The 26,558-nt window shown below is 47.8% G+C and overlaps 1 protein-coding gene across 1 annotated transcript; it reads left to right on the plus strand.

Moving 5' to 3' along the window:
• The first annotated feature begins 1,854 nt into the window (after positions 1 to 1,854).
• MED26 (mediator complex subunit 26) lies at positions 1,855 to 25,412 on the plus strand. The gene is made up of 3 exons (XM_036399498.1): positions 1,855 to 1,980; positions 19,831 to 19,905; positions 21,164 to 25,412. The coding sequence occupies exons 1-3, from the start codon at positions 1,906 to 1,908 to the stop codon at positions 22,841 to 22,843; spliced, it is 1,830 nt and encodes a 609-aa protein (XP_036255391.1). The 5' UTR covers positions 1,855 to 1,905; the 3' UTR covers positions 22,844 to 25,412.
• Positions 25,413 to 26,558: the final 1,146 nt, after the last annotated feature.

A 26,558-nucleotide genomic window follows, 5' to 3' on the forward strand; every position in this document is an offset into this window, starting at 1 on the left:
GGGCACCTGCAGCATTTTACTTGAGTCACCCTCTTGGTTGAACTGAAGTTTTCACCTTCATGGAACATGACAGGGGAAGGGTCATTTGAGGGAGGCTGTAATGAACCCAGAAAAATGTACAGAAAGGCTCCTTCAAGTGTGGTTTGAGCCATCCAGAAATATGTACAACCTTTGGTTAAATTTAAACATATTCATTGCCTGTAATTCTGGTATTTTAACCCTTACCTGATTCTTTAGAATGAGACAAAAAAGAAAAAGTATACTGCCAAATGCAATACAGGGATTAAACTAGTGTAATTCTTGGAAAACATTTAGTGCCTAATCTTCATTAAACCAAGTGTGAAGAGAAGGGTGGATGTGGCATCACTGTGTGTGTGTGACCTGCTGGACACCCCTGGGCTCAGCTTTGAGCAACAGGGTGTTTATTCTCCTTAGAAAAATGATGACTTCATGATCACAGGGAGTTCCACTGCCAAAGGAATTCAAACAGTTTTATCACCCTGCACACACCAGAGCGAGCTGTCCCCACAAGACTTCAGTTGTGCAAAACCTGTGATTCAGCTGCTTAAAATAACGAAATCAGAAGTCAACCTTGAGCTGCTCTTAAATGCTGTGAACAACTTTTAAGTGCTTTGCTGAGGAGACCACAACACCCCTCACACCTTCCCGTGCCCGCAGGGGGTTTATTCCCCTTATTTATTTCCATTATTTATTTCTCACTGCTGGGTGCTTGGTGGGGGTCCACTCTCCCCCTCAGGGCTCCCTGCCGCAGCAGCGCCCTCTCCTCCAGCTTCTTCCTGCTGCCCCCATGTCCCTGAGCATGGCCCCTGTCCCCTCAAGGGTGCCTGTTCGCTGTCCCCATGTCCTCCAGCATGGCCCCTGTCCCCTCAGGGGTCCACGTTCGCTGTCCCCATGTCCTCAGCATAGCCCCTGTCCCCTCAAGGGTGCCTGTTCGCTGTCCCCATGTCCTCCAGCATGGCCCCTGTCCCCTCAGGGGTCCACGTTCGCTATCCCCATGTCCTCAGCATGGCCTCTGTCCCCTCAGAGGTCCCTGTTCGCTGTCCCCATGTCCTCCAGCATGGCCCCTGTCCCCTCAGGGGTCCACGTTCGCTGCCCCCATGTCCCCCCTGTCCCCTCAGGGGTGCCTGTTCTCTGTCCCCATGTCCCTCAGCATCGACCCTGTTCCCTCAGCGTTCCCTATTTGCTGCCCTCATGTCCTCCAGCATCGCCCCTGTCCCCTCAGGGGTTCCCGTTCGCTGTCGCCATGTCCCCCAGCATCGCCCCATCCCCTCAGACGTCCCTGTTCGCTGTCGCCATGTCCCCCAGCATCACCCCGTCCCCTCAGACGTCCCTGTTCGCTGTCGCCATGCCCCCCAGCATCACCCCGTCCCCTCAGGGGTCCCCATTCGCTGTCCCCATTCGCTGTCCCCATGTCCCCCAGCACTGCCCCCTTGTCCCCCTCTCCCCGTGTCCCCCTTTCCCCCCTCACGGCGCCCCGGCCCCGCCCCTCTCCCCCGACGGCGCACGCGCGTTCCCGCCGCCGCCCGCCCTCCCCCGCGCACGCGCGGTGCGCGCCCCCGGCGGTGCGGGCGGGCGGGGGCCGGGGCGCGGCGCGCGCACGTCACGGCGTCGGGCGCGTCCCAGGGAGCCGCGCGCGGCGCCGGCCCTGCCCCCAGCGCGCCCCGCGTTCGGCCCGAGCGGAGCGGAGCGGAGCGCTGGGCTCGCCCGCTCCCCCCGGCCCCCCGCGCCGCCCCCGCCCCGCGGGGAGCGAACATGCTCCTCCGGCTCCCCGAGGCCGCCGCCGCCGGCGAGTGAGGAGCCGCCGCCGCCGCCGCCCCGGCCCGGCCCGGCCCCGCCGCCCGCCCGCCCCGGCCGCAGCCGCAGCCGCCCCGCTTCGCCCAGGCAATGACAGCGGCTCCGGCCCCGTCCCCGCAGCAGATCAGGGACCGGCTGCTGCAGGCCATCGACCCGCAGAGCAACGTGAGTACGGGCCCCGCGGGCCCCCGCCGCTCCGGGCCGACCCCCGCCCGGCGCTCCCGCCGCGACGCCTTTCTCCCCCTCCCGGGGCCTCCGGGGCTCCCGCCGGGGCCGCCCCGGCCGCCCCGGAGCCTCCGCTGCGGGCGGTAGCGCGGAGCTCCCGGCGCGCCGTCCGCCCGGGGTCCCGCAGCCGGCGGCGCCTCCCGCCCGCGCCCCCCGGGCCGGGAGCTCAGGGCCGCCCCGCTGGGGGCTCCGGAGGCCGCTCCCCGCCCGCCCGGGGCCGCGGCCGCCCCCGCCCCGCCGCCGCTCGGCGCCCCGGGCCCGGCCGGTGCTGCCCGGCCATGCGGCGGGCGGCCCGGCCGCCTCCCCACGCCAGGCCGCGGCTCGGGCGCGGCCTGCAGGGGGCTCTGGGCCGGCCCCGCCGCCGCTCGCCGGGACCTTCCGGGGCGCCCACCTGTTCCTCGGGCCCAGCGGCCGCTCCGGCCGCGGCCGGGGGCACCCCGGGCTGCGGGGACGCCGGGAGGGCTCCGGCGGTGGTTGCGGGGCTCTGGAGCTGCTCCAGCACCGAGCAGCCTCGGTCTTCGCTTTTATCCCTTCCTGCAGCGCCGTAATGAGCTTATGGGCTCCTTCTGGGATGTGGTGTAAGCACAGAAGTCAGCGTGTATTTTACCTGTAAGTGGCCTTAAGCGGCGGTTATCCAAAGGATCATTTGCTCCTTTTAAGGGTTTTTTGGCTCATCCGAGCAGTTCTCCGCTTAGGTGTTTATTACTGTGAGAGGACTGCAGGGCCCTCAATCTGTCCAATTTTTGAGTCTTAGATCAGCAGTCACCGCCGCAGGATGCCAAGGTGGGTCTGTCTTGGCCATCTGCAGTTCGTGGGGGCAGCCTCTGGTGCATCAGGCTGAATGTGCACGTGTTATTTTAGGGGCTGGGGTGTGTGAAATGGTGCTTTGGTTCCATCAAAGTCATACCTGCTCCTGTCTGAACAAGTGCTTTTTTGTGATAGACCTGCATCAAAGTGCTAAAGTAGCTAATAAAGTTATTGTCATTTGGAACCCCTCCCGGAGCAGCCTGCCTGTGTCATGGGGACTGAAGAAAAATCACCCAGGCCTTGGAGGTTCTGTAGAACTCCCTGGGCTGGGCATCTGTGGGGAGCTGCAGTGTTACACATTGGAGTAACAGTAACAAATCCTGGTGGTAATTGTGGGCTGTTAAATGTCAGCGTTGTCTGAGTTTGCAGTACTTTAACGTGGATCTTGCTGAAATGTCAGTTAGTGCACTTCATGAATCCTGTTTGCTCTGAGCTCTCTTTCTGTGGCTGCAGATTTTTCACTCGACGTGAGACCGAGTGCCAACCTACTTTAATAAAATTCTAGCAGATCTGTGGTGTCTTTTGACTTCAGAACTGTCAGCTGCAGTGGTTACCCTAATTCTGGTGTTACTTTGTCAGACACTGTGGCTGTGCAGAGCTAAGCAGCCAGGATGTCAATTTTGTGATGGATACTCCTCCCTTTCTCCACACGCTGTTGTGAGAGGACCCAAAATAACCGGGCAGCTCCCTGCTCCCAACAGGTCAGTAGCCCCTTAAGTTTAGGAGGTGATGTATGTTAAATTATAATTCTACATACTTGATACTTATCCAGGGCAACAATTGGTGGCAGAAAAATCAGCCCATTGTTCCTAAGTGCCTGTAGGCAGGGTCTGTCTTGCAGTTTAACCTTTTCTTGGAGGAGAGCAGAGAGCAGAGGTGGTGTTGCTGAGGTTCATTGTGCAGGCTCAGAGCTCAGACTCTTGGCTCCAAAGCACATGGAATATGTGGTGGTGTTGATTGTTCACTACCTGGCACATCACTGGCGTAGAGGGAAGAAAAACTCACATTTTGAACACGCTTAAAAAGCAGATTTTGAGTGTAATCACCCTTGGGCACCATCATGAGAGTACAAGGAGCTGCTGTGCTGTTTTCCTGCTGGGAGAGCCAGTGCAGCCAGGAGCTGCTGTGCCTGCAGGGACTCATGGAAAGCTCCAGCTACTTTCTGCTGGCTCTCAGAATCTTCTTCTGACAGAATTAGTTGTGTTCAAACCTACAGCAGACATTGTTGTCACTGACTTCCTCATTTACCAAGAAGGTCAAGCTTTGAGGCCTAGATTTAATTCCAGTTTTTCAGTGTAGTTGGTGTGTGTGTTTCTGGAGAGGCTGAAAGCTCAGGGAGGCAAAACCAATCCAGGTCTATGGGGCTGAGGAGGGAGGAGATGCTTGGTTCTTCATGGTGCTTTACTGTAGGGTCTGTAAATTTAAGCTTCACTTAAATTCCTTAACACGAGCTGCCATTGTGGATATTTATTCCTGAGTTGGATCTTGGTCGACTCACAGGTCATGCTTTAAGTGAAAAAAAAAAAAAAAAAAAAAAATAGGGCATAAGTTTCTCTACCTCTGTTGGGTTGAACTGGTCAAAATAATGGTTTCCCCAAGCTTGCAGAACCTGCTGGCCTCAGGAAATCATCTCCTGTGCTGATTGTTCATCTCCAGCTGCTCCATAAAGCCCTGCTGACTCGGGAGCAATATTGAATTTACACATGTTTAGCACTTGAACCTCCTCTAGTAATTGCTGCAGAATATATTTATAACTTAGTTTCTCACACTTAGAGGTTACCTGTGTAAATTCTGAACTATTTCAAAGGAGGCCTATAAGAAATAAGCTATTTTTAAAAGAACTTACATCATCCTAGAAGCCACCCGGGATGTCTGGTATTGTGTCTTCATTTATTCAGCTTTTTCTCCTCGAGGAAACATATGGGCAAACCACTTCTGCTCCATGACCTAAGCACTGAGTACCAGCATCACTTTCCTTCCAAGGCTTCTGTGAGAACATAGCAGGAGGTGGAGGAGAGCAGGAGTTCTGTTCTGTGAGGTCTCACAGGGGAGATGTTCCCTGATTCTGGTGGGAACAAGGCTGAGAAACCACCCCTTCAGAACCCCTTTGCCTTGGTGACTCGTGCTCTGTGCTGCTGGGGGGGTTTATTCCCTGATAAAGTCAGGAGTAATGAGAAATGTTGATTTTTTTGCTCTGTGGACAAGCCTGTCGTTTCCAGCCAGCTGCTAGAATTGTGCTTGCAATTAAATGGTTCCTCATGCTGAATATGTAGCAATCTGTTCCTGTTTTTAAATATTAGATAATAACTTCATTATTTGCCATTAGTACCCCTCTGTGACACAAACCCAGCTTTGGTTTGAGTAAGAGCCTGCATTGTGTGCTCCCTGTGAGCTTGGGCTTGGCTCTAACTCAGCCTGTGCTTCATGCAGTACCTCAGCTGGGCTTGCTGCAAGGACCTTCAGGAGTGGTCCGGGGCCTGAATTATTAATAATTAATTAGCCTGTGTGTTGGAATATGTTGGGTGGTGCATTGGCATGGCCTGATCTCCCAGCTGGCACGAGTTGCATGGTTAAAGATGCTTTAAAGGCTGTTTTCTCTGTTGGTTGTTTTACCAAGGTGCTGGAGGCAAAGCCCCCCTCACCAGTGGTACAGGTGCTTTCCAGTAGTGTCTTAAGAATGCTTAATAAAATAATAAATATATGTAGAAAGCAGGGGAAGCTGGTGCTTCACTTCCTGAGGGTCCCAGAGATTTCTTTGGGTGCAGAAATGCTACGTGTGGGCGAAAGTAGACTGGGAATGGCTCTTGCTTGAGCTTTATCCTTTTCTGTGAGCCCTAATGAGCTTAGCAGTTTTGAGGGAGGTGCAGAGAACCTGTTGTACCTCTTGCCCTCTTTGTCCCTTCCCTCACTTGCAGCTCATCTCGTTTGGAGCAGCCTCACGTTTTGTGCAGGAAGGCAGCAGGTTGTTCCAGGTGTGTGACAAAATGCAGGGGGTTGGGGAGCATTTCTTAATGTGCAAGGTCTAAGGTGTTGTTATCATGTCAAGCTTTAGTTTCAGATAAAGATTTGGGCCTGATGGAGAGAGTCCCATTGCATTCAGGTTTTTTTATAATAACTTTAAATGAGGTCTGTATTTCTTAGTGTTCTTTATTACAAACACTTGGATTCACTTGAATTCACTGTGTGGGGGTGGTGATGCAGTTGGTTTGAATATTGCTTGTCCACTTCTTTCTGAAACAGCTTATTTGGTTTAGTGGCAATGCAAGCTGTCACTTCTTGAGAGGGGTTGGAAGGCTGGAGGTTTAAAAACTTCTAATTTGTTCAGTGCCCCTTGTAGCAGTGAGACCATTCTGAGCTTTGAGGCTGCCAAGACAAAATCTGAGTGAACAGAGATATCAGAGAGTTTAAACTGTGGGGTCAAGGCAAGGGGAATGCCAGACTGCTTTTCAGTTGTTAATTCCTTGAAACTCCCCAGGTTGCAGTGATGATGGCATGCTCTGAAGCTCTAATTTGAGTGTTTGTTTCGGCAGCAGTGACAATTTAAATAACACCCACTTCTTATCCCTGCTACACACACCCATTTTATGTGCACAGGATGGTGTGGTGAACTGAACTGAGGAATTGATCAGGATTTCAAGGAGAAAAAAGGCAATATATGGATCTTTTCCCAGGTAGTTTTTGATGTAGCTCAATTAGTTGGTAAAACTTCTGCTGCATCACAAATAGTTTTGGCAGCAGAATTGGGTCCTAAAGTGTTTTATTGAGTTTGGAAGCAGAAAAGAAGAACATCCTGGTAGGGTGGGGAGGCCCTGGATCCCTGGAAATGCCCAAGGTCAGGTTGGACAGGGCTTGGGGCAGCCTGGGACAGTGGAAGGTGTGGGAGGGGAATGGAATGGGATGGGCTTTAAGGTCCCTTCCAGCCCAGCCCAGTGTGTGATTCCATGAGGAGTGGAATGTTGCTGCTTCCTGGGTGCATCCCTGCTGCCTTGGGACCTGGCAGGAAGGAGGTGTTGTCACCTGGAAAAGTTAACCACGCCTGTCTGGGTTTTTTGAGGTGACAGTGGCTGCCTTATGGTCGAGTTTCACTTGCAGAGCCTTTTTTTTGTTGCTGTCACTTGTGTGTGGCTCACAGATGTCTGAATTATCCTGTGTTTGTGGGCATGCAGCAATACAGGGGCTCTGAATGTGTCCTGGAATAACTGGGAAACATCTTCACAGCCAGCCAGGAGGATGCTCCTGAGTTGTAATTCGTGAGTGAACTCTGCAACTCAAGAGTAAACCACCACCTTCCCCTAACAGCTGTGTGGACAATGCTCCAAATGATCAAAAATTGGATTGATTTGGCTTGAGCCCTGTGCTTACACCAGCTGAAGCTGCCAGTGGAGCTGGGAGAGCTGCTGGGATCACGTCCCCACCTTCAGCTGTTCTTGTTCCCTCCCTTGTGCTGACCCAGCCAAGGAACTCACCTGGCCCAGCCCTACCTGAACAGGAGCTCCTCAGGGACCCCTTCCCATGGCCCAGGTGCTCCTGGGCTCAGAGAGGGGCAGTTGTGTGGCAAGGAGAGGTGACAGTGGGGTGGTGGCAGCTCAGGCTGTCCTGAAACAGCTGGAGCCCCCTCCCATTGCCAGACTGGATCATCAAAGAGCTTTTGAAATCCAAATGCTACAGCTTTGCAGCAGGGACCCATCTGCACGTGCTCTCCGTGGGCCCTTGGTGGGAAACAAACCCTGAACGCTCAGAGGCTGCAGGGAGAGAACTCATGAACACATTTGTATTGGTGTAGCCATGAATCAGCTCCTCAATGGAAGAACCAACTTTTTGTAGGTGATAGAAATATGGGGAATAACCTCTGGCAGTCACCAGGAGCCACAGCTTGGAACAGGCAGCTGGTGAGGGTCCTTGCAGGAGGGATGTGCTGGAGCAAACTTCCCAGAAAGCACAGGACCCCTGGCTGGTGCTGCTCTGATTTGGGGTGTTCTGGACCCTGTGTGAGCCCATTTGAGTGCACCTTGGCACACCTTGAAGCCAAGAGAGCAGGGAGCTGAGCAGGCCATCCTGGCAGGGCTGGAGCTGGATGGGATGGGTATGGGGTGGGTATGGGGTGGGTATGGGATGGGTATGGGATGGGTATGGGATCAGCTCCTGCTGCCAGGGCACTGACACCAGAGGGGCCAGAGGGAAACTCCAAAGCTCCCATGTGCAGAGGGACCCAAGCTGTGCCTTAGGGAATAGGGAGACTTTCAGAACTCTGGGGCTGGGCTGGGAATTCCAATTTGTCTTTTTGGGGGGGTTTTGTCTGGTAAGTTGAGGTGAGCCCAGTTTAGGAGTGGTGAGGTGTGTGTGGTTGCCTTTTTTTGGGGTTTTGCTGTGGCCATATGACACAACAGCACTGTCATCCTGGCACCTTTGGCTCCTGATCAAAGTAGCTCCACTGCAGCTGAAGCTTTCTCTCCCTGTGAGATCCTTTCCCAGTTTCTTCAAGAAGCTGCTGCAGGTGGCAATTATTGTTTCATTTTTTTTAGGAACCACAAAAGTTTCAGGAGAGGGCAAGGAGGAATTGATTCTCCCTGCTGCAGAAGTTTGATGTTAGTCAAGATTCACTGCTTTTAAGGCATAGTTACCCCAATACATTAGGCTTGGAGTTAAAATTAACTTACTATTAAATTACTACTTCAGTGTAGTTTTTTTTTTACATAAAAACATGTCTGTTTTGCCTGATAATATTTTGCTGCTATCTCTTCTCACCAGTTATGTGCTTGGTGATAACACCAAATACACTCCTTAGGTCTGTATAATGTGGTAGGATGTGGCCCCACTTTTACACTTGGTCTTTAAAGAAATAATTTAAGGTAAAGGTAAGTAAGTACCTCATATTCAATTTAATGTAAATGTAGGTTTGTTTATTCAGTGTTCTAACAGCTAAATTACTCTTTCTGAGGGTAATTCATGCTTTTGGTGTTTGGAATAATATTTAAGTGCCAGCAAATTGCTTTAATTCGAGGTGCAATCTGCTCAAACTCTGCAGAGAATTGGTGTTTTCAGGGGCACAGCTTTCACAGGGCAGCCGTGCGTGCCTGAGTGCGATTGTTAATATCAAAGTGTACAATTTTCAGCATGTCCAAACAGTCAGTGGTAGCAATTTCTGCTGAGGAGTCACTGGAAGTAAAACATAATTAGCTGTGTTTTAGTGAACAGAGTGGTTTCTAACCCAGCAGCTGGGGAGGAGGGATCCTGCATCCAAGGGATTCGGGGACACGCTCGGCTGGGCGTGTTTTCAAACTTGGAGACTGCAGAGGTGGAAGCCTTGTCTCAGAGTGACAGCCAGTGCTTCTGTGAGCTGCTTTCTCACATAGTTTCCATGCAGGATCAGCTTGCAGAGTATCACAGTTATAGTACAGATCTGGAGGGTTTGATTTTTATTTTTTTAGAGGAGTGTAGAGCTGTGGAAGGTAGAGGAACATGGTGGTTTTTTCTAGGTGGTGATGCACAGTCATAAAGTGTCCTTGGTGAACAAATTTACAGCACATCTACAAATGTCTGTAACTCAAGCCATCACTTTCTGAGCAGGTCAGTGCATAGCACTCCTCATGCTCTGTAAATTAACTGCAGCAGGAAAGGACAGGGAATGTCTCTATGTAACTTGTCATCCTAAAAGCTCCAGGAAAAAAAATATTATTTCAGTATTGTATTTAATCCTTGGAGAAACCGCAGCTGATTCTTGAATGGAGTTGAGCACAGTGAGGTGGAGGAGAAGATGCAAGAGGTGAAGTTTCAGATTTCTCTGTGAAATTGGGTGCCTGCAGCTCCTGGGCTGAGCACAGTGCTCAGGAGCCTGGCTGTGTCCTGGAAAACTCAGGGTCCCTTGTCTTTGGGGAGGAGTTTGTCAAAATAGAAGCTTTGGGGTTCTGACTTCATATTCCCTTTGCTGGACTTTTCTCTATATAACTTGGCATCCTGAAAGTTCAAGGAAAAAATATTATTTCAGTATTGTATTTAATCCTTGGAGAAACCACAGTTGATTCTTGAATGGAGTTGAGCACAGTGAGGTGGAGGAGAAGATGCAAGAGGTGATGTTTCAGATTTCTCTGTGAAATTGGGTGCCTGCAGCTCCTGGGCTGAGCAGGGGTTCTGACTTCATATTCCCTTTGCTGGACTTTTCTCTATGTAACTTGGCATCCTGAAAGTTCCAGGAAAAAATAATATTCTGGAGAAACCGCAGTTGATTCTTGAATGGAGTTGAGCACAGTGAGGTGGTGGAGATGCAAGAGGTGATGTTTCAGATTTCTCTGTGAAATTGGGTGCCTGCAGCTCCTGGATTTGGATTGATTTGGATTGATTTGGATTGATTTGGCTTGAACCCCTGTGCTTACACTGCTCAGGAGCCTGGCTGTGTCCTGGAAAACTCAGGGTCCCTTGTCTTTGGGGAGGAGTTTGTCTGTCAAAACAGGAGCTTTGGGGTTTTGACTTTTGTATTCTCTTTGCTGGACTTTTCAAGACGAGCTTCCAAGGGGCTTAAGCCTCACTGAGGCTTTCTGAACTGGAAATGGAGAGGTTTTTGCCACTAGGATAGAAATAAGCAGGCCAGGTTGGAGGTTCGTGAATGTTCTGCCCCATCCCTGGAAGTGTTCAAGGCCAGGTTGGACGGGCCTGGGACAGTGGAAGGTGTTCCTGCCCATGGCAGGGGGGTGGAATGAGGTGTTTGAAGGTCCTTTCCAACCTAAACCAGTCTGGGATTCCACAATTCCATGTTCTGTGTTTAAATATTGAAAAAATGCTGCTGAATCCCGGGTTCCCTGGTCCTGCCATGACCACACAGGGCAGTTGGCTGGAGTGGAGCTGCTTTTACAAACCCTGAGCTGAGAAGGCTCCATGCCCACCTTCCTTTATTCCCCAGCCAAGAAGGCATTTTTATTTCCAGGGAGCTGCTGAGGATTGTGCCACTGGCTGGAACGGCCAAAACTTCTCCAGGGATTACTGGGGGCTGTGCTTTCCTGACAGGTGACATTGTCCTGAGGTGACACAGCCCTCAGAGAACAGAGGTGTTTGGAAATGGCTGACTGGCAGCAGTGTTTAATCTAGAATTTGGAGAGCAGTAATTCTAGGAGATGTGGAAATTGATTTCAGTTTTTTTGTTCCATATCCATAAAACTTGTTTATGGTGGGTGCTGACAAGAATTCACTATTGGTAACAGTTGTTGAAAGGATACAGTGACTTCTCCACAAACTTTCTCAGTTTGTAACGCTATTTTGCTATTTTCCTCGGGTTTTGTGAACAGACACACCGTGCCTAAACTCTCATGAACAGTCACATGAGCATCTTGCACTTCAGTATAATAAATTAATATATTCCACAAAGAGTTCAACGTTGTATTCACCTCAGCCTCCTCTATCATTTAAGTAATCAGCTGAGAAACTTCCCTAGAAATTTGAGGAAAGTTGGCCTGCAGCATTTAAACTACACTGGGATGGTGATAAATGGTTTTACCTTTTAAAAAAGAGTGAAAATTTTGTATTGTGGGGACATTAGTAGGGCCTTTCTGAGTTGCACTCAGATATAAACTGCTCTCTGTTAACAGCTCTGGGCAGATACTTTAAGGGATGGGTAAAACAATATTTAATAAATATCAATAAAGGGGTTAATAATAACAATATTTACTAAATATCAATAAAGGGGTCAATAATAACAATATCTAATAAATATCAACAAAGGGGTTAATAATAACGATATTTACTAAATATCAATAAAGGGGTTAATAATAACGATATTTAATAAATATCAATAAAGGGGTTAATAATAACAACAATATTTAATAAATATCAATAAAGGTGTTAATAATAGCAATATTTACTAAATATCAATAAAGGGGTTAATAATAGCAATATTTAATAAATATCAATAAAGGGATGGGTAAAATAATAGTTATAAATATTAATAAAACTATTAAATAATATTTAATAAACATCAATAAATTATATTTTAATAAATATAATTTAGTGAATATTAAATATGTATTAGATTATATTTATTAAAATATAATTTAATAAATATTTATTTAATGGATATTTAAGTATCTGGGTAGATACTTTAAGGGATGGGTAAAATAATATAAATAAATAGTAATAAAAATATTAAATAATATTTAATAAATATAAATTCTATTTTAATAAATATAATTTAGTAAATATTAATAAATATTTATTTAATGAATATTTAAGTATCTGGGTAGTTTCTTTAAGGGATGGGTACAATAAGGGGAGGTACCAGCAGTGAGTTCAGGTGAGTTCCTTAAGCAGAAAGCCCCAAGATGAATCAGAAGGGGCACATTTTAAGGCTGGATTTTCTCCATATTCTGTGTTATTCTGCCTGAATAATCATCCAACTGCATTTCTGTCTCGTTGAAGTAGGACCAGTTGTCCCCGTGACTTTGCTTGCACAGCAACCTCATTTTATGGCTCTCTAAATTTTGGAGCAATAATTTTGGACTTCGGTTCGTGGCTTATAATAAATAGTAACTACCAGGATTTGTCTGGTTGAAGTTTCTGTACAGGGGGAAGAGGAGGAGAAATGATTTTCCTGTAGGCAAGGAAAGTGTGTCACAGTTGGACGTGGGGTTAAGGGCTTGGAGGGTGAGTGTGAGGTGGCTGAAATGGTGCCAGAGCCTGAGTGGGGACAGAAACTTGGGGCATTTGGGATTTTTGGGATCACATGGAGCACAGTGAGGTTGGAAGTGGTGAATTTTTAGATCTTGTACAAAACAAGCTGTTTCCTAGGGTTACCTGTGTGGATCTTTCTGAGAGGACGATTCTGAATTGCTGCTCTGAGTCCAGCTTGGACTGGATGGAAAGGGTGTGAGGTGATTGTGCTCCTTCAGTGTCTTCTGGCGTGGCTGGAAGGGACTTCATGTGCTCCATCACCTTCCTGGAGCAGCTCCTTCTGGACCTGTCTAATCTGTTCTTAAACCTCCAGTGTGGCTCAGGAGACTGTGGAGAGATTATTTGAGTGCACTGGTAGCTCGCTGGTTATTTCTGTATGCAATCAGTGTTTGTCTTGTTGCAAATTAGGCCAGTGAGCATAAAAACAGTTGATTAACATTTCTTTATTATGACTAATAATGCAGAGGAAGGCTTGTTTCAAGCTTCATGTGTCTCTTTCCTACTTTTTCAATACTGTGTGAAATGAAAACTTCAACTTTATGCTATTAACCATGTTTCCAAAACACGGTTATCCTGCTGTCCTCTGACCTCCTCTTGGTGCATGTTCTTCCTGCACTGTTGCAGCTTGAGATGAAGATGTAATTCCTCTGAATTTGATTCCTCTGCCATTCCTCACAGCTTGGAAAACAGCACTGAATGGTCTTGCTTGCAGTGTGCTGTGGTGGATGCCACCAGCAGTGGCAGTGCCTGCCTGGGGTTTTGCTCCCTGGTTCTTGCTCTGTTCCTTCAGCAGGAGCTTTTTACCAATTAAATAATATTTCATGTAGCCTCTTTGGCTACTGGGCTCTTTAAAATCAGGCTAATGAGTTTTTATTTGTCCAGCTTCACAGTCTGGTGGGGTGAGTTTGTTGTGGGGTGTGGAAAAAGAATTTGGGGAAAAGAATTCATATTGCAATGGATCTTTGTACATCTGCAGCTCAGGGTTGGCACTGCAGGCACATTTCCTATGGTGTTATACTAAATGTTTAGTTACTGTTGAAGCCAACAGGTATTTCTTTCTGTAGTAACAAAAATGCCTTTCAGTTCCTGGCTAATAAACGCGAATGGAGAAAAGTGTTTCACTGTTGCTGTTTTCTGTTTGCCTTGAAGACATTTTCCTGTAGCACAGGGAGCTGGAGGTGTGTCCTGTCTTCATCACAATCTGTATTTTACTGCCTCTTGTCCCATCCTCCTCCAGTGCATTCTCCTTTTGTTGGGTGGTTCCCCCTGCCTTGGCCCAGCCTGGAGTTTGTTCCTGCTGTGCCAGGGGCCTTGGGTGCCTCGCTGGGAATGGGGAGGGAGAATCTCTCCCTGCAGAGCTGTTGATGGCACTCCCAGCTGCTGGGGATTCCTGTCTGGAGGCCCTTTGTGAGTGCCAGGGCAAAATGGGCTTTGTGCTGGCAAACTCGTGTCTACTCTGGTGTCTGCCCAGCTCAGGGATGTGCATGGGCACTGCTCAGGGAAATATTTCAGGTCCACTGGTTCCTTCACACTGTGGAATTGTATTTCTGACCTTACCCTCATTTGCTGATCCTGCCTTTGTAAAGCATATACAGGAAAGTATCTGTGCTATGTTAATTTGCCATTAAATTAAGCCTCAGTCCAAATAAAATATATGCAGATTGGTTTGATTCTTTAAAGTAGAACTGGGAGTTTGAAATCTGGAGGTGCAGATGCTTCAAGGAGCATTTCTCTACCCCTTGTTTTGCAGCATAAATTTCTGATCAGTTTTCAAAGCATGAATTTCTCTGTCATAGAAAATTCTCCAAGTGAATGACTTTCAACTCAAATAATTGATTCCTTCATGGTTAAAGGTGTGTTTTACCAAGTACTATTAGAAAACTGACCTCCACCTTTAAGAATATTTTTTTTGTGTACTGGTTAATATTGGACTTTTGCTTGGCAAACTGACTTTCAGACATTTTCAATAATGTGAGCAAAGAAGTATTTAGTGTTTTACCAAATACTATTAGAAAACTGGCCTCCACCTTTAAGAATATTTTTTTATATACTGGTTAATATTGGATCTTTGCTTGGCAAACTGACTTTCAGACATTTTCAATAATGTGAGCAAAGTAGTGCATGGTCATCTTTTTGGTATGTTGTGTCTGTGAATAGTATCTGGTGTTCCCTATCTTTAGACAACATCATGTCACACTGGGGCTGGGGGGAACTGTTAATAGATCAGCTGCAAGGGAACTGAACTAAATACCAGCAGGTTGTAACCTGAATTCTGGCTTGGTGTGTTTGGTCTGTACCTCTGAACAAATGACATGACAATTTGCTGTTGGTGCTGTGTATTGTCAGTGCCTGCTGTCTCATAGTTCCTACACAAAATGCTAAATAAACTCTGCACTGCTGTATTGCTGTTGTCACGTTTAAATAAAGCCTCCTGTGAGCAGCAACTTTTCTCTCCTCACTTCTTATTCCACGTTTTAGATGATTGTGCAGTGAAGTTGCTTTTGTACAAAAGCAGTGCTGGGGCAGGGTGTGACACTGAGGGGGGACCCTGGCCTGGGGCAGGAGCTGCTGCAGGTGACACTGAGAGCTCCAGGAGGAGGAACAGCAGTGCTGCCCTCACCCCTGGAGCAGGCACTGCACCTCCTGGCAATCAGCTCTGCCTCCCTGGCCTCTCCAGCAAGATTCACCTTCAACCTGGGATTTTCTTGAACATTTTCCTGCACTCCTTGAGGAGATTCATGGCCCTGGAGCAGGGGGAAGACAAAAAGTGCTCCTGTGAACTTCTGTCTGGACCCTACTGCCACCAGAAACCTCCAGCTTGGCCATGGACACCTGGATTTGTGTTTGCAGGAAGAAAAAAGATCTGTTCAGTCTCCCACAGTGTCTCCAATTCTCTGCTTGCTTCTGTCACGCTGCTTTGGTGCTACAGGTGGGACAGTGTTGCAGAACTTTCTCTGAAACCAGCAAAATTTGGAGTATTTATGGATATTCTGATGAAGCAGTTGAGTATGATGGCAAACCCATGTGTGTTGTGATACCTGGGTGCTCTGCTCAGCATGCCCATGGTGGAGTCAGGCTGTGATTGTTGTGAGCTGGGATTTCAGGGGGATGATGATGTTACAATTTGGTTTTAGAGGATTGTCAGTGATGGGCAACTCCAGGCCAAGTTTAAGTATCCTTTAGAAACTTGTGAAGGCTCTAATGTGACTCAGAAGGATGATGTTACTGTATGAAATGATGACTTTTGAATTTTGTGGTTGAAAAGAGCCTTTCTACCTGAAAGGCAGGAATCTGCATGAGCAAGGTGGTTTTTTTGGAATTGTGCATTGAGTTTTTCATGTTGCACACAAAGAGCTGCTCCTTCTGCTCCAGGTAACTCAGAGCTGCTTTGTCATTTATCACAGTCTAGTCAGGCATGCAAAGATCTTTGGAAACATCCCTGTGAAATATTAAAAAAACTGAAATCATTGCTTTATCTGAGTATCTGCAATAGAAAGTTCCTGTAGCATTTGATTTCCAGGCTGCAGTGAGAGCGTGCAGGTTGTGCTGTGTGTCCAGGCAGGACAGGAAGGTGTTTTAGGGGTGCTCATGTTGATTTTGGGGTCTGGGCTGGTATGTAAGCAAAGGAAGGGAATCAAAGCATCCCACAGAAAACACATCCCAGCACCTGGAATTGGTGCTAGAGCTGGTATGGATGCTGAGCTTGTGTGGATGCTGAGCTTGTGTGGATGCTGAGCTTGTATGGATGCTGAGCTTGCTGCTGCTTTCAGATTTCCTGGGGGAAGTGGAGCTGGGAGGGAGCAGCTGTACCTCAACCTTCCCCAAACCCCTTTGAATTGCTGTGTAACACCCTGAAATTAGTCACTGACTGAGTCCTGCTTTATAAATGCTGAAATAAGATTAAGACAGCAGTTAAGAAAGGAAAATTAAGCTTCTTGATCTTTTCCTGAGAGTTCAGAAACCCCTGCTTTTGTCTGAGGCTGGAGTAAAAGCATTCAGTGCTTAACTTGGAAAAGATCTCAGCAATAGTAACTCCAGAGTGTGGCTGAATGGCTGCATGACTTAAGGAGCCTTGCATGGAATAAATAAGATTTGTTTTCTGTGGCTGTCATTAGGCTTGGCTGGAAAGGATTATCGTGGATGACTCAAAGCAGATGTTCCCCAGGAAACTTTGGAGTGAATTCGTGTGTGTGCCACTCAGTGCTCTCAGCATGGGAGATTTTGGAGCACCTTAGCAATTCCTTATCAATTCCTTATCAATTCCTTATCAATTATTTTGAGCTGTTTGCTGCAAGCTCCTAAATGGGGGTCCTGGAAGTTGTTTTGGGGGGGTACTAAGGGGTTGCAGTGTGAGCAGACAAAGGCACATAGAAACCAAAATGCAAATCCCTGAGTTGCTGAGCTGGGCAGTTCCAGCTCAGTGTCCATAGGGAGTGGGGCTGCTGAATTCCCTGTCCTGCTCTGCTCTGTGGCACTTTACCTGGCTCTTCTGTTCCCAAAAAGCATCTTCAGTAGCCCTTTGTGTTAATTAATGATCATTTCTGGTGCTCCTCAAAGCAGGATGGTGTCCTGGCAGGTTTGGTAACATTATTGTCACTTTGGTTATGTGACAATGTATGAATTTTATTGTAACCGTTGGTTTAAGGTGAATTGGTGTGCAGGATGGGTGTGCTGCTGTTATCTCTACAGTGAACAGGTGATTTTGAGGTGTTTTGGGAGGTCCTCTTGTTTCTATCACTGTATTTAACTGCACAACAAGACATTTCATAATCTGTGTTACTTTAAAATAATCAAATACGATTTTTACTATAAGCTCCTCTTTATGCCACTTTTAGACAAAACATTCTGAAAAAACCACACGAGGGGAAGGGAGGACAAGTTGTTGAACATTTTCTGTATTTATTTTCAAAGAATTAAGCTTCCCTAGAGGTCAAAAAAAAGAGAAAACGAGAGAGAGGAGCTGCTGGCAGTTGTGTGGGGTGTGAGATGTTCGTGCTCCGCTCAGCAGCTGCTCCGTGACAGCGCGTCCTCAATTGGTTACAAATGTGTGAGGAATCCAAAAGGGGTGGTTTGTGTTCCTGCAGGAGCTGAGGGTGCAAGGCCACTTTCACTGGCCTGAATTGGCACCACGTGTGCCCCAGAGCAGGGAGGGAATCCCAGCCTGGCGCTGCTGCTGGGCTGCTTTGGGGCATCCTCTGCTGGGTATTGAACAGAGGCACAGCTGTGACTGGAAATTCCCCGAGCAGTTCCACCTCTCTGTAGGTGTGTGTGCACATCTTTCCCCATCTTCACCCTCTGACAGGCCAATGACCCTGGTTTTGCCATCAGATTTTCATGTAGATAATGAATATTTGGTATCACTTTCCCCACCTTCACCTTCTGATAGGCCAATGACCCTGTTTTTGTCATCAGATTTTCATGTAGATAATGAATATTTGGTATCACTTTCCTCATCTTCACCTTCTGGTAGGCCAATGACCCTTTTTTTTTTTTTTTTGGCCATCAGTTCTTCATTTAGGTAATGAATATTTGGGGATTACCAGTAACTGCAAAAATAATTGTAGCAGTTAATGGTGTGTGCAACAGAGCCTTTTTCACTCTGGTAATTCATAGTCTAAAATATGTGTTATGGGAAGGAGAGTATCGTGTTTTGCAAGTTTAAAAATATTTGTCTGGAAACTCCCAGAATTGAGCTTTAACTATTCTAAGGGCTCTGGTTGTAAAAACTGAACAAAACAACCCTGATGTTGTGTATTGCTTCAACTGTGGTGCTAAACTGTCCTTCCTGGGCTCTGAGGGCAGGGCAAGGGTCAAAACATGGAAGAAAGTCAGAGCACTGAAGTGAAATAATAAGAACTAAAATATGTCAGAATAGGTGCTCTTGCTGCTCTAAAAGTTAAGCAGAGTTTTACCAGGCCTGACCTCATGGTAGGGCTTTAAATATCTGCAGAATGAAGAAAGAACCAGGACAAATGAATTCATCTTTGGCCTGGCGTTGGTTTTACACCCTATAGGAGTCAGAATCATTCAAAGCCTGCATTTAAATATAAATTTGATAAAAGTGAATCATAAAATCAGGACAATGGTTTCATCACTGACCAGGTACCTCCTAAATAACAGAAAACTCCCAAATAGCATTTAACAGTCCTGCAGGGATGCACTAAACATGGTCTGAGGCCAAGGTTTTCTGCAGGGAGGGGATCAGCTCCTGGTGTTCCTATGGGACCTTAGCAGAGGGGTAGAACTGGCTGGAAAAGCCAATTCTTACACAAATCAGTGTTTTTAAGAGGAGGGGTTGTGCTGGGAGGGCAGAGCTGCCTGGTGATGATGATGATGATGATGATGAGGTTTCAGGATGATGTAGGATCCCTGCAGAGGTTCTTGCTGAGAGATTTTTCTCACATGCACTTCACATCCAGTTGAGTCATAAATGCAGTTAAGCAATAAATGAGACTGTGATTCAAGTTTTCCTTTGCTTATCTTTTAAATCTGTCTCCAAAGGTGAATTAGAAATTCCAGGTTTCAGCTCTCTTTAACATCAGGTAATGGAAACAAAGATCTCTCTATAGGATCATCAACTGGTTTGGGTTGGAAAAGCTCTCCAAGATTAAAAAGTCCAACCCAGCACTGCCATGTTTACCCCTAAAACATGCAGTGTGTGCTTTCTGATGGAAACCATTCAAATCCCACATGTGCTGAGGGTGTGATCAGAGAACCTGATGCTCAGCTCCTCAGGGGATGGGGGTTTGTGCACTTCCTCCTCCCCATGGCCAGTCCCAGCAAGGGCTGGCTGATGGTCTGGGGACACCTGCTGGGGACACCAGCCCTGCCCCAAGGAGGGACCTGCAGGCTGGGACTCCTGTGTGCAGAGAGTCCCAGGAAAAGTGGGATTTCCCATCAGGAAAGGTGATTCTGGGAATGGACTGCAGAGCAGTGACCTGGGTCAGTCTGCAGTGGAGGAGGGAGCTCCACATGGAAGGGTTCAACTCCACATTCCCACTGCTGCTCCTGCTCTTGCTCCCATTAGGTGTGCACAGGTAATTGATGATTTGCAGAGGGGTCTCAGAACTTTGTTTCTCAGTTTTATTGCCACTGTTTCCTTGGGTTTTACATAAGAGGGTGTTTGTTACAGCTCCTGCAGTTTCCAACTAGGTCAGTAAAAGTGTCCTTGTCCCTATTCCTTGAACAATCAGCTCCCTAAAGCCAGACAGTCTGATAGCAGTTTGTGATTAATGCTCCCAGCAATTATAAAGTGGAAGGTCTTAAATTACATTTGTTAACTAAGACCAGTACATGAAACATGAAGTGACTTTGTCTTCCTTGTTGCAGATCCATAACATGGTGGCAGTGCTGGAAGTGATCTCCAGCCTGGAGAAATATCCCATTACCAAAGAGGCACTTGAGGTATGTCACCCTCTGAACATGATTTTTTTAAATGTATAAAAGGACTTTTCCCTGCCTTTCCAATTTCCATCCGAGCTTTTCTGGAAACAATAGATGGATTGCAAAGGATTCACAATTAAGATATTATTTTGTCATCTCGCTGAACACAGGGATCCTTTCTGGGCCCAGATCAGTATTCTGGGCAGCACAGTTCCTGTTTGTGCAGGGCACTACATTAATCATCACTTGCCACTGATTAATTCTGTTGTACTCAGCAATATCACCCTGCACTTCTGGTCACCTTTGTAGACATTTGGTGACAAAACACCTAAAATCTGAAATAGGAAAATTAATCTTAAATGCAGATAAGCAGATTTCAAGGCCTGATATTTGTGGTGAGGTCAGGTGTAGAGAGAGCTGAACTCTCACTGGTCATTTGTAGAAACAGTCCAAAGAGGTTTTCTGGGTGAATTATATATTTCTTTTTCACTCTTTGTATTGAAATTAGCGGTGTTCTTGCTTTTAACTGTTGCTTAATTACAACTCCACCTGTATTTCAACATATCTATGACAACAGGTTGCATATTTCTCTCACAGTCTGGTCTGTGGTCTCCTTTGAAGTACTTTCCTTAAGAAATCTGACTTGTGGAACAGTTCTTTGTTTTCAAATGTGCTTTGGGAACAATCAAACACTTCCTTCCGCTCACGAAACCACCTTGGGACTCCCTGGGAATGTTGATTAAATGGCTTTTTCATACATTTCCACAAGGCTGGGGAATGAAGGGAGAGGAGAGAGGTGGAGGAAAAAGGTAGGACCCAACTCACACCTGGTAGTCAGGTTTGTCAGATGGAAATTTTTATTGTTAACAAGTTGCTGTAACAGGCAAAGATCCTGGAATTCTTTTCTCTTGGCTCTCTCTGCAGATCTTTCACTTCCCTTGTGATAAACACACGCCTTTGGGTGCTGCATTTCCCCTCGAATCTGAACATGCACCCTTATTCTTAAAGGTTATTTCTCATTAAAAAATTCCTTTCTGATGTTTTTCCCAGCTCTCCTGCTTTTACCAGGGAATAAAGACAGCATGACTTGAAACCTGCAGTCAGTTTCATGTGGCAGAGCACTGGACTAATCCTTTCCAAAAAGATTAATTCAACACTTAAATCTTTAGTGTTTTTAACCAGGTGTTTCTCAGGGGCGAGCATTACAAGGCAGAACCATTCCTTAAGGATTTTGCTTGGCATGATACATGTTTGTAAACCACCTTGTCTGTCTTTGTAGGAAACCAGACTCGGGAGGCTTATCAATGAGGTGAGGAAGAAGACATCCAATGAGGAACTTGCCAAACGTGCCAAGAAATTGCTGAGGAATTGGCAGAAGTTGATAGAACCCGTAACCCAGAACGAGCCAGTGCCAAGGGGGCTGCCCAACCCGCCAGGATCAGCAAATGGAGGTGCCCACAACTGCAAACCAGACTCCCAACTTCCTGCTGTGCCCGGCGCCAAGCCCATCAGCGAACTGAAAAGCAGGAATGATATCCAGAAACTCAATTCTCCAAAAACAGAGAAACTGGGAAATAGGAAAAGGAAAGGTGATCACAGGGATGGGCATCAGGGCCCTCCTCCCCCAAAGGTCTCCAAAGCTAGTCATGAAGTATTACAAAACTCTTCACCCCCTCCAACCAATGGAATTGGAGGTAGTCCTGAAAATTTTCCTAGTCCTGTAGACATAAACCTACATGCAGGGCCCGAAAGCAGCAGGACAGATCTCAGTGAAAACGATAAACACAATAAGATCCCAGTAAACGCTGTAAAACCTCACACCAGTTCTCCAGGACTTGTAAAACCTTCAAGCACTTCCTCGTTACTAAAGACTGCAGTGCTTCAGCAGCATGAGAAATCAGAAGAAGCCACGGGCCCCCACCAGCCCAAGAGCCCACGCTGCTCCTCCTTTAGCCCCAGGAACGTTAGGCATGATGCTTTTGCTCGGCAGCACACCACGTACTCACCAAAGGATTCGATGCCCAGTCCATCTCAAAGGTCTCAGTTCGCGGACGCCGCGCCGGTGCCGTCGCCGCCTCCATCCCTGATGCAACCATCCACGCCTCCCATGCCAGCCAAGAGACTGGAGTTCCCTCCTCAGGCGGCCCCCGAGGTGGCACAGCCCTGGCAGGAGCAGCAGGGAGCCCCCGAGGGCCAGCACAGGCACACAGCAGGGACACTTCAGCAGCACACGGCTCCCGGCTGCAAAGGCCACCCCGGGGAATCACACACGGGCTTCCCACAGGACACTTCCAGAATGGACAGTGATGATGCTGCTTCAGGGTCTGATAGCAAAAAGAAGAAAAGGTACCGACCCAGAGACTATACAGTCAACTTGGATGGGCACGTGATAGAAGGGGGTGTGAAACCTGTGAGGTTAAAAGAGAGAAAACTCACTTTTGATCCCATGACAGGACAGATAAAACCTTTAACACCGAAAGATCCTTTGCAGGTAGAAATCCCTGCACTTACTGAACAGCACAGGACAGAAACGGAAAAGCAGGAGCAAAAACCCAACCTGCAAAGCCCCTTTGAACAAACGAACTGGAAAGAGTTGTCCAGAAATGAAATCATTCAGTCATATTTAAACAGACAGAGTAGCTTGCTGTCTTCATCAGGAGTACAGACTCCAGGAGCTCACTACTTCATGTCTGAGTATTTAAAGCAGGAGGAAAGCACTAGAAAAGAGGCTAGAAAGACTCACGTTCTAGCTCCTAACAGCAAACCTACAGACTTGCCTGGGGTCACCAGAGAGGTCACGGGCGATGACCTCGACAGAATACGTGACCACAACTGGCCGGGCGTGAACGGTTGTTATGACACACAGGGTAACTGGTATGATTGGACACAGTGCATATCCTTAGATCCACACGGGGATGATGGGAGATTGAACATCCTGCCTTACGTCTGCCTAGACTGAGAGCAGTTCTGCTGAGCACGCTTTGTACACCTGCACTTAGCAGAACTGGCAGACACGATGCCACTTCCAGCTGGAGAGAGCCTCCTGTCCTGGACAAACAGGCCCCACGAGCAGAGGGGGGGAGGGAGCTGGGCCTTTCCAGCTCCTTCCTTTAAATTCTCCTTTTTGTGAAATGCTGCTACCAGTTTACTAACAATTGCAAAAGGAAGGCATACGAAGGTTTGATCAGTTGAGTTTAAAACTCTTATAGCGAGCCAGCTATAAAAAGTGTTAGTCCCCAAGAAGTGAAGAGGATTTCCAGCACTTTCTGAATGCCGGAATCTTATTACAGGCAGGTACAGAGAAAACAAAAATTGTGGAAGTTACCTTAACAAAATATGCATCTATTTATTTGACTTGATTTGGGTTTTTATTTGGCAGTGAGATATTCGAGAGACAATGTGCAAAAACTGTAGTTTTATTTCTATCACATCTCTGAACATGATTGCGTTATTTAAGAGTCATGTGGTACGGAGATTGGGTTTTAAACAGCAGGTGTTGCACTGCAGGCTGGGCCACCAGCTTCAGCTCAACATTCCATAGGCATCCACATATTTTAGTCTGGTTTCAGTTTAAATCCAGTCTCTGAGAAATGCTGCAAAAACTAGATGTTTAACGATATTTTTTGATCCCACCACCACCAGCCAAATATTTTTCCTCCTTTTCCCTTCCTGCAAACTTATAGGTAAAAAACAAAAAGACAAAAAAAACAAAAAGACAAAAAGAAAAAAAAAAAAAAGAAAAAAAATCACCTTTTCTAGAATCTAAATGTAATGAGGGTGCTACAAGTTTGTAACTGTACTGTGAGAGGGAAAAAGGAAGCCTGTTTGTATGCTGGAAATATACTTGTTACCATTCCTTTAGATATTGTTTGCCTTATGGATATCCATCATAAACGCAATTTGCAAAAACAAAGAGCCTTAGTGAATGTACAGTAACTAGACTTCTGTGTTCCTGGGATGCAGAAGGGAGCAACTTTGCTATTTGGTCCTTTAAGTGGACACGTTGTGATATAAATGTGGAAATAAAAAAAATTTGCACAAACCAGTTTGTGAATTATTTATATACACACTCCACTCATTTTCCCCCCTGAGTCTGCTCAGTTCAGCCCAGGCAGGGGAGCCCTGGCAGCAGGGCCCCCTCAGAGCAGGGAGGTGGAGCTGAATCCCTTGGACACTGCCCCAGGGAGAACAGGAATGTCTTCCAAGAACCTCGCTGTGCTGTCCAGTCACACAGGGTGGATCTGTTTTAACTCTGGAGACTGATAACCCAACTGCTGATAATGTACCTCAAAGTCTAAAGAGATCAGATTTCATCTTTGTAATGTTTTATTCCTGTTTGTTACAGTGCTTTCTGAAGCAGCCTGGGGTGTAGAAAGTGAAGGATTATTTCTATTAACTGTACTTGCTTTAATATTTGGGACTGTGTTGTTTGATGCAGTCCCCACTGTTGGGCTTCTGTTCAGAGGGTTGGGGAGGGGACACTATACCAAAAATATTCCTGGGTTTAGTGATGTTAACTCATCTGTGCTGGAGATGAGCCCTGCAGGAGCTGTCCTGCCTTTGAGGGTAGAGTGAAGCTCTTCCCTGATTTTTCAAAGGAGGGTACTCCTGGCCAGGCTTGCATGGTGTTGGTTCATTCCCTGGAATACAACTGATGAAGTCTGGTTTATTTTTAAGTCATTCTTGTTCATCATTTATGATCTGACTGTTACTGAAATGTGTGGGTATCTCAGAAATAACAATGTCTGTGTGCTTCCATTTCTGAAATCTGAGGTCTGAGAGTGAAACCAGAAGTGGTTACCAAAAAATGCATCCAAGTATATTTTCAGGTTACTTCCATTTTGTCCTCCTGCAGTTGCTGAGGTTGAGCAGTGTGGTTTAGAGCTGGGGAGAGCTCCTGTCTTGCAGCTCACATTTGATGGCAGAGGGCTAAGCTGCTGGTCATTTTGGAAATGCTTAAGTTTTGTTTCTGTAAAAAAAGTACTGTGCATCTTATCTCCTCCTGCCCTTCCTCCCTCCTTCCCTGAATGGTCCCATTTAGGAACAGGGTCCGTGCTCTTTGGAGGCCTTTGAATTCAGGAAATGACAAAGTATTACTTGATAAATTCCATCTTTTTCTCCACTGCTTCCATTTCTGATGCAATTGATGGCCCTTGACTGCACTGGGTGAGGTGATACCCAAAGCTCATCACAGCTTTCAGATTCCACCCAAACTGCCTGTGCTGGTGCTCCTCTCTTTGAGGAAGCATCGGGAATCAGACCCAGCCCTTTCCCTGGTGGTACAAAAACTGCTGGAGAAATTCCCTCCCAATGCAAGCTTTAAATCTTGTTCCTTGCTGAGTTTGTTGCTGCTGTAAGGGGTCAACTCACTTGTGTGTCCTCCAGGGTGAGATGAGGCTTGACAATCTTTATTTCAGCATGCCAGTATAACCAGTTCTGTGAGCTCCAACAAATGTGAATAAGTTTACAAGGTGATATTTTTTTGTCAATTTTGTAAACAAGTTCAAATGAAGTTTACCATGTGCGTACCTGCTGTGTACTCTCATTTGTGCATGACTCAGTTTCTCCGCTACTGCTTTCTCCTACCTCTCTCACAAAATTTCTCCTTCTAATCCTAACACCTGAAGTTAAAACGCTGCCATTTCTTCCTTGTCACCGGATGACACGAAATGGCGCATCAGCAAATCTCTGGGGAGTCACCATCACCTAAAATGCGTGTTTTTATGGCCAAATTCATTCTGCAGAGGTGTCTCTTGACAGGGTGCATGGATGAACCGGGCTCTCCAACACCCCCTCCTGCCTGCCAGGTACTCACCCATCCTTTACCCCGGCCGGCGCTCCGCCTTCCTCGCTTTAGTTTTAAAGGTCGGGAGCGCTCGTCCCGGTGCCTGCGAGCCCGTGACCTTCGCTCCGTCCCTGCCCTGGCGCTGCCCGGCGCTCCAAGGGCCGCCGCTCCCTCCCTGGAGGCGGCTCCGCTCCCTGAGCGCCCTCCCGGGTCACAGAAACCCCTGGAGCTCCACGGCCCCGGAGCCGGCACCGAGAGTGCGGGGACCGTGCGGGGCCGGGCCCGGCTCAAGGCAACCTCGGGCTCCCGGGGCCAGGCCCGGGTCACGGCAGCCCCTGGGGCTCCATCACCCTGTGCGGGGCCGGGCCCGGCTCACGACAACCTCGGGCTCCCGGGGCCGGGCCCGGCTCACGGCAACTCCTGGGGCTCCCGGGTCTGGACCCGGGTCACGGCAGCCCCTGGGGCTCCATCGCCCTGTGAGGGGCCAGGCCCGGCTCACGGCAACCTCGGGCTCCCGGGGCCAGGCCCGGCTCACGGCAACTCCTGGGGCTCCCGGGGCCAGGCCCGGCTCACGGCAACCCCCGGGGCTCCATCACCCTGTGCGAGGCCGGGCTCGGCTCACGGCAGCTCCTGGGGCTCCATCGCCCCGGAGCCGGTACCGAGAGTGCGGGGACCGTGCGGGCCAGGCCCGGCTCACGGCAACCCCCGGGGCTCCATCGCCCTGTGCAGGGCCAGGCCCGGCTCACGGTAACCCTGGCGCTCCCGGGGCTGTGCGGGGCCGGCACCGAGAGCGCGGGGATCCCGCGGGGCCGGGCCCGGCTCACAGCAACCCCTATGGCTCCATCGTCCCGGGGCCGGTACGGATGGCGCAGGGACCGAGCGGGGCCAA

The sequence above is a fragment of the Molothrus ater genome, chromosome 26 (assembly GCF_012460135.2).
Source record: "Molothrus ater isolate BHLD 08-10-18 breed brown headed cowbird chromosome 26, BPBGC_Mater_1.1, whole genome shotgun sequence".
NCBI lineage: Eukaryota > Metazoa > Chordata > Aves > Passeriformes > Icteridae > Molothrus > Molothrus ater.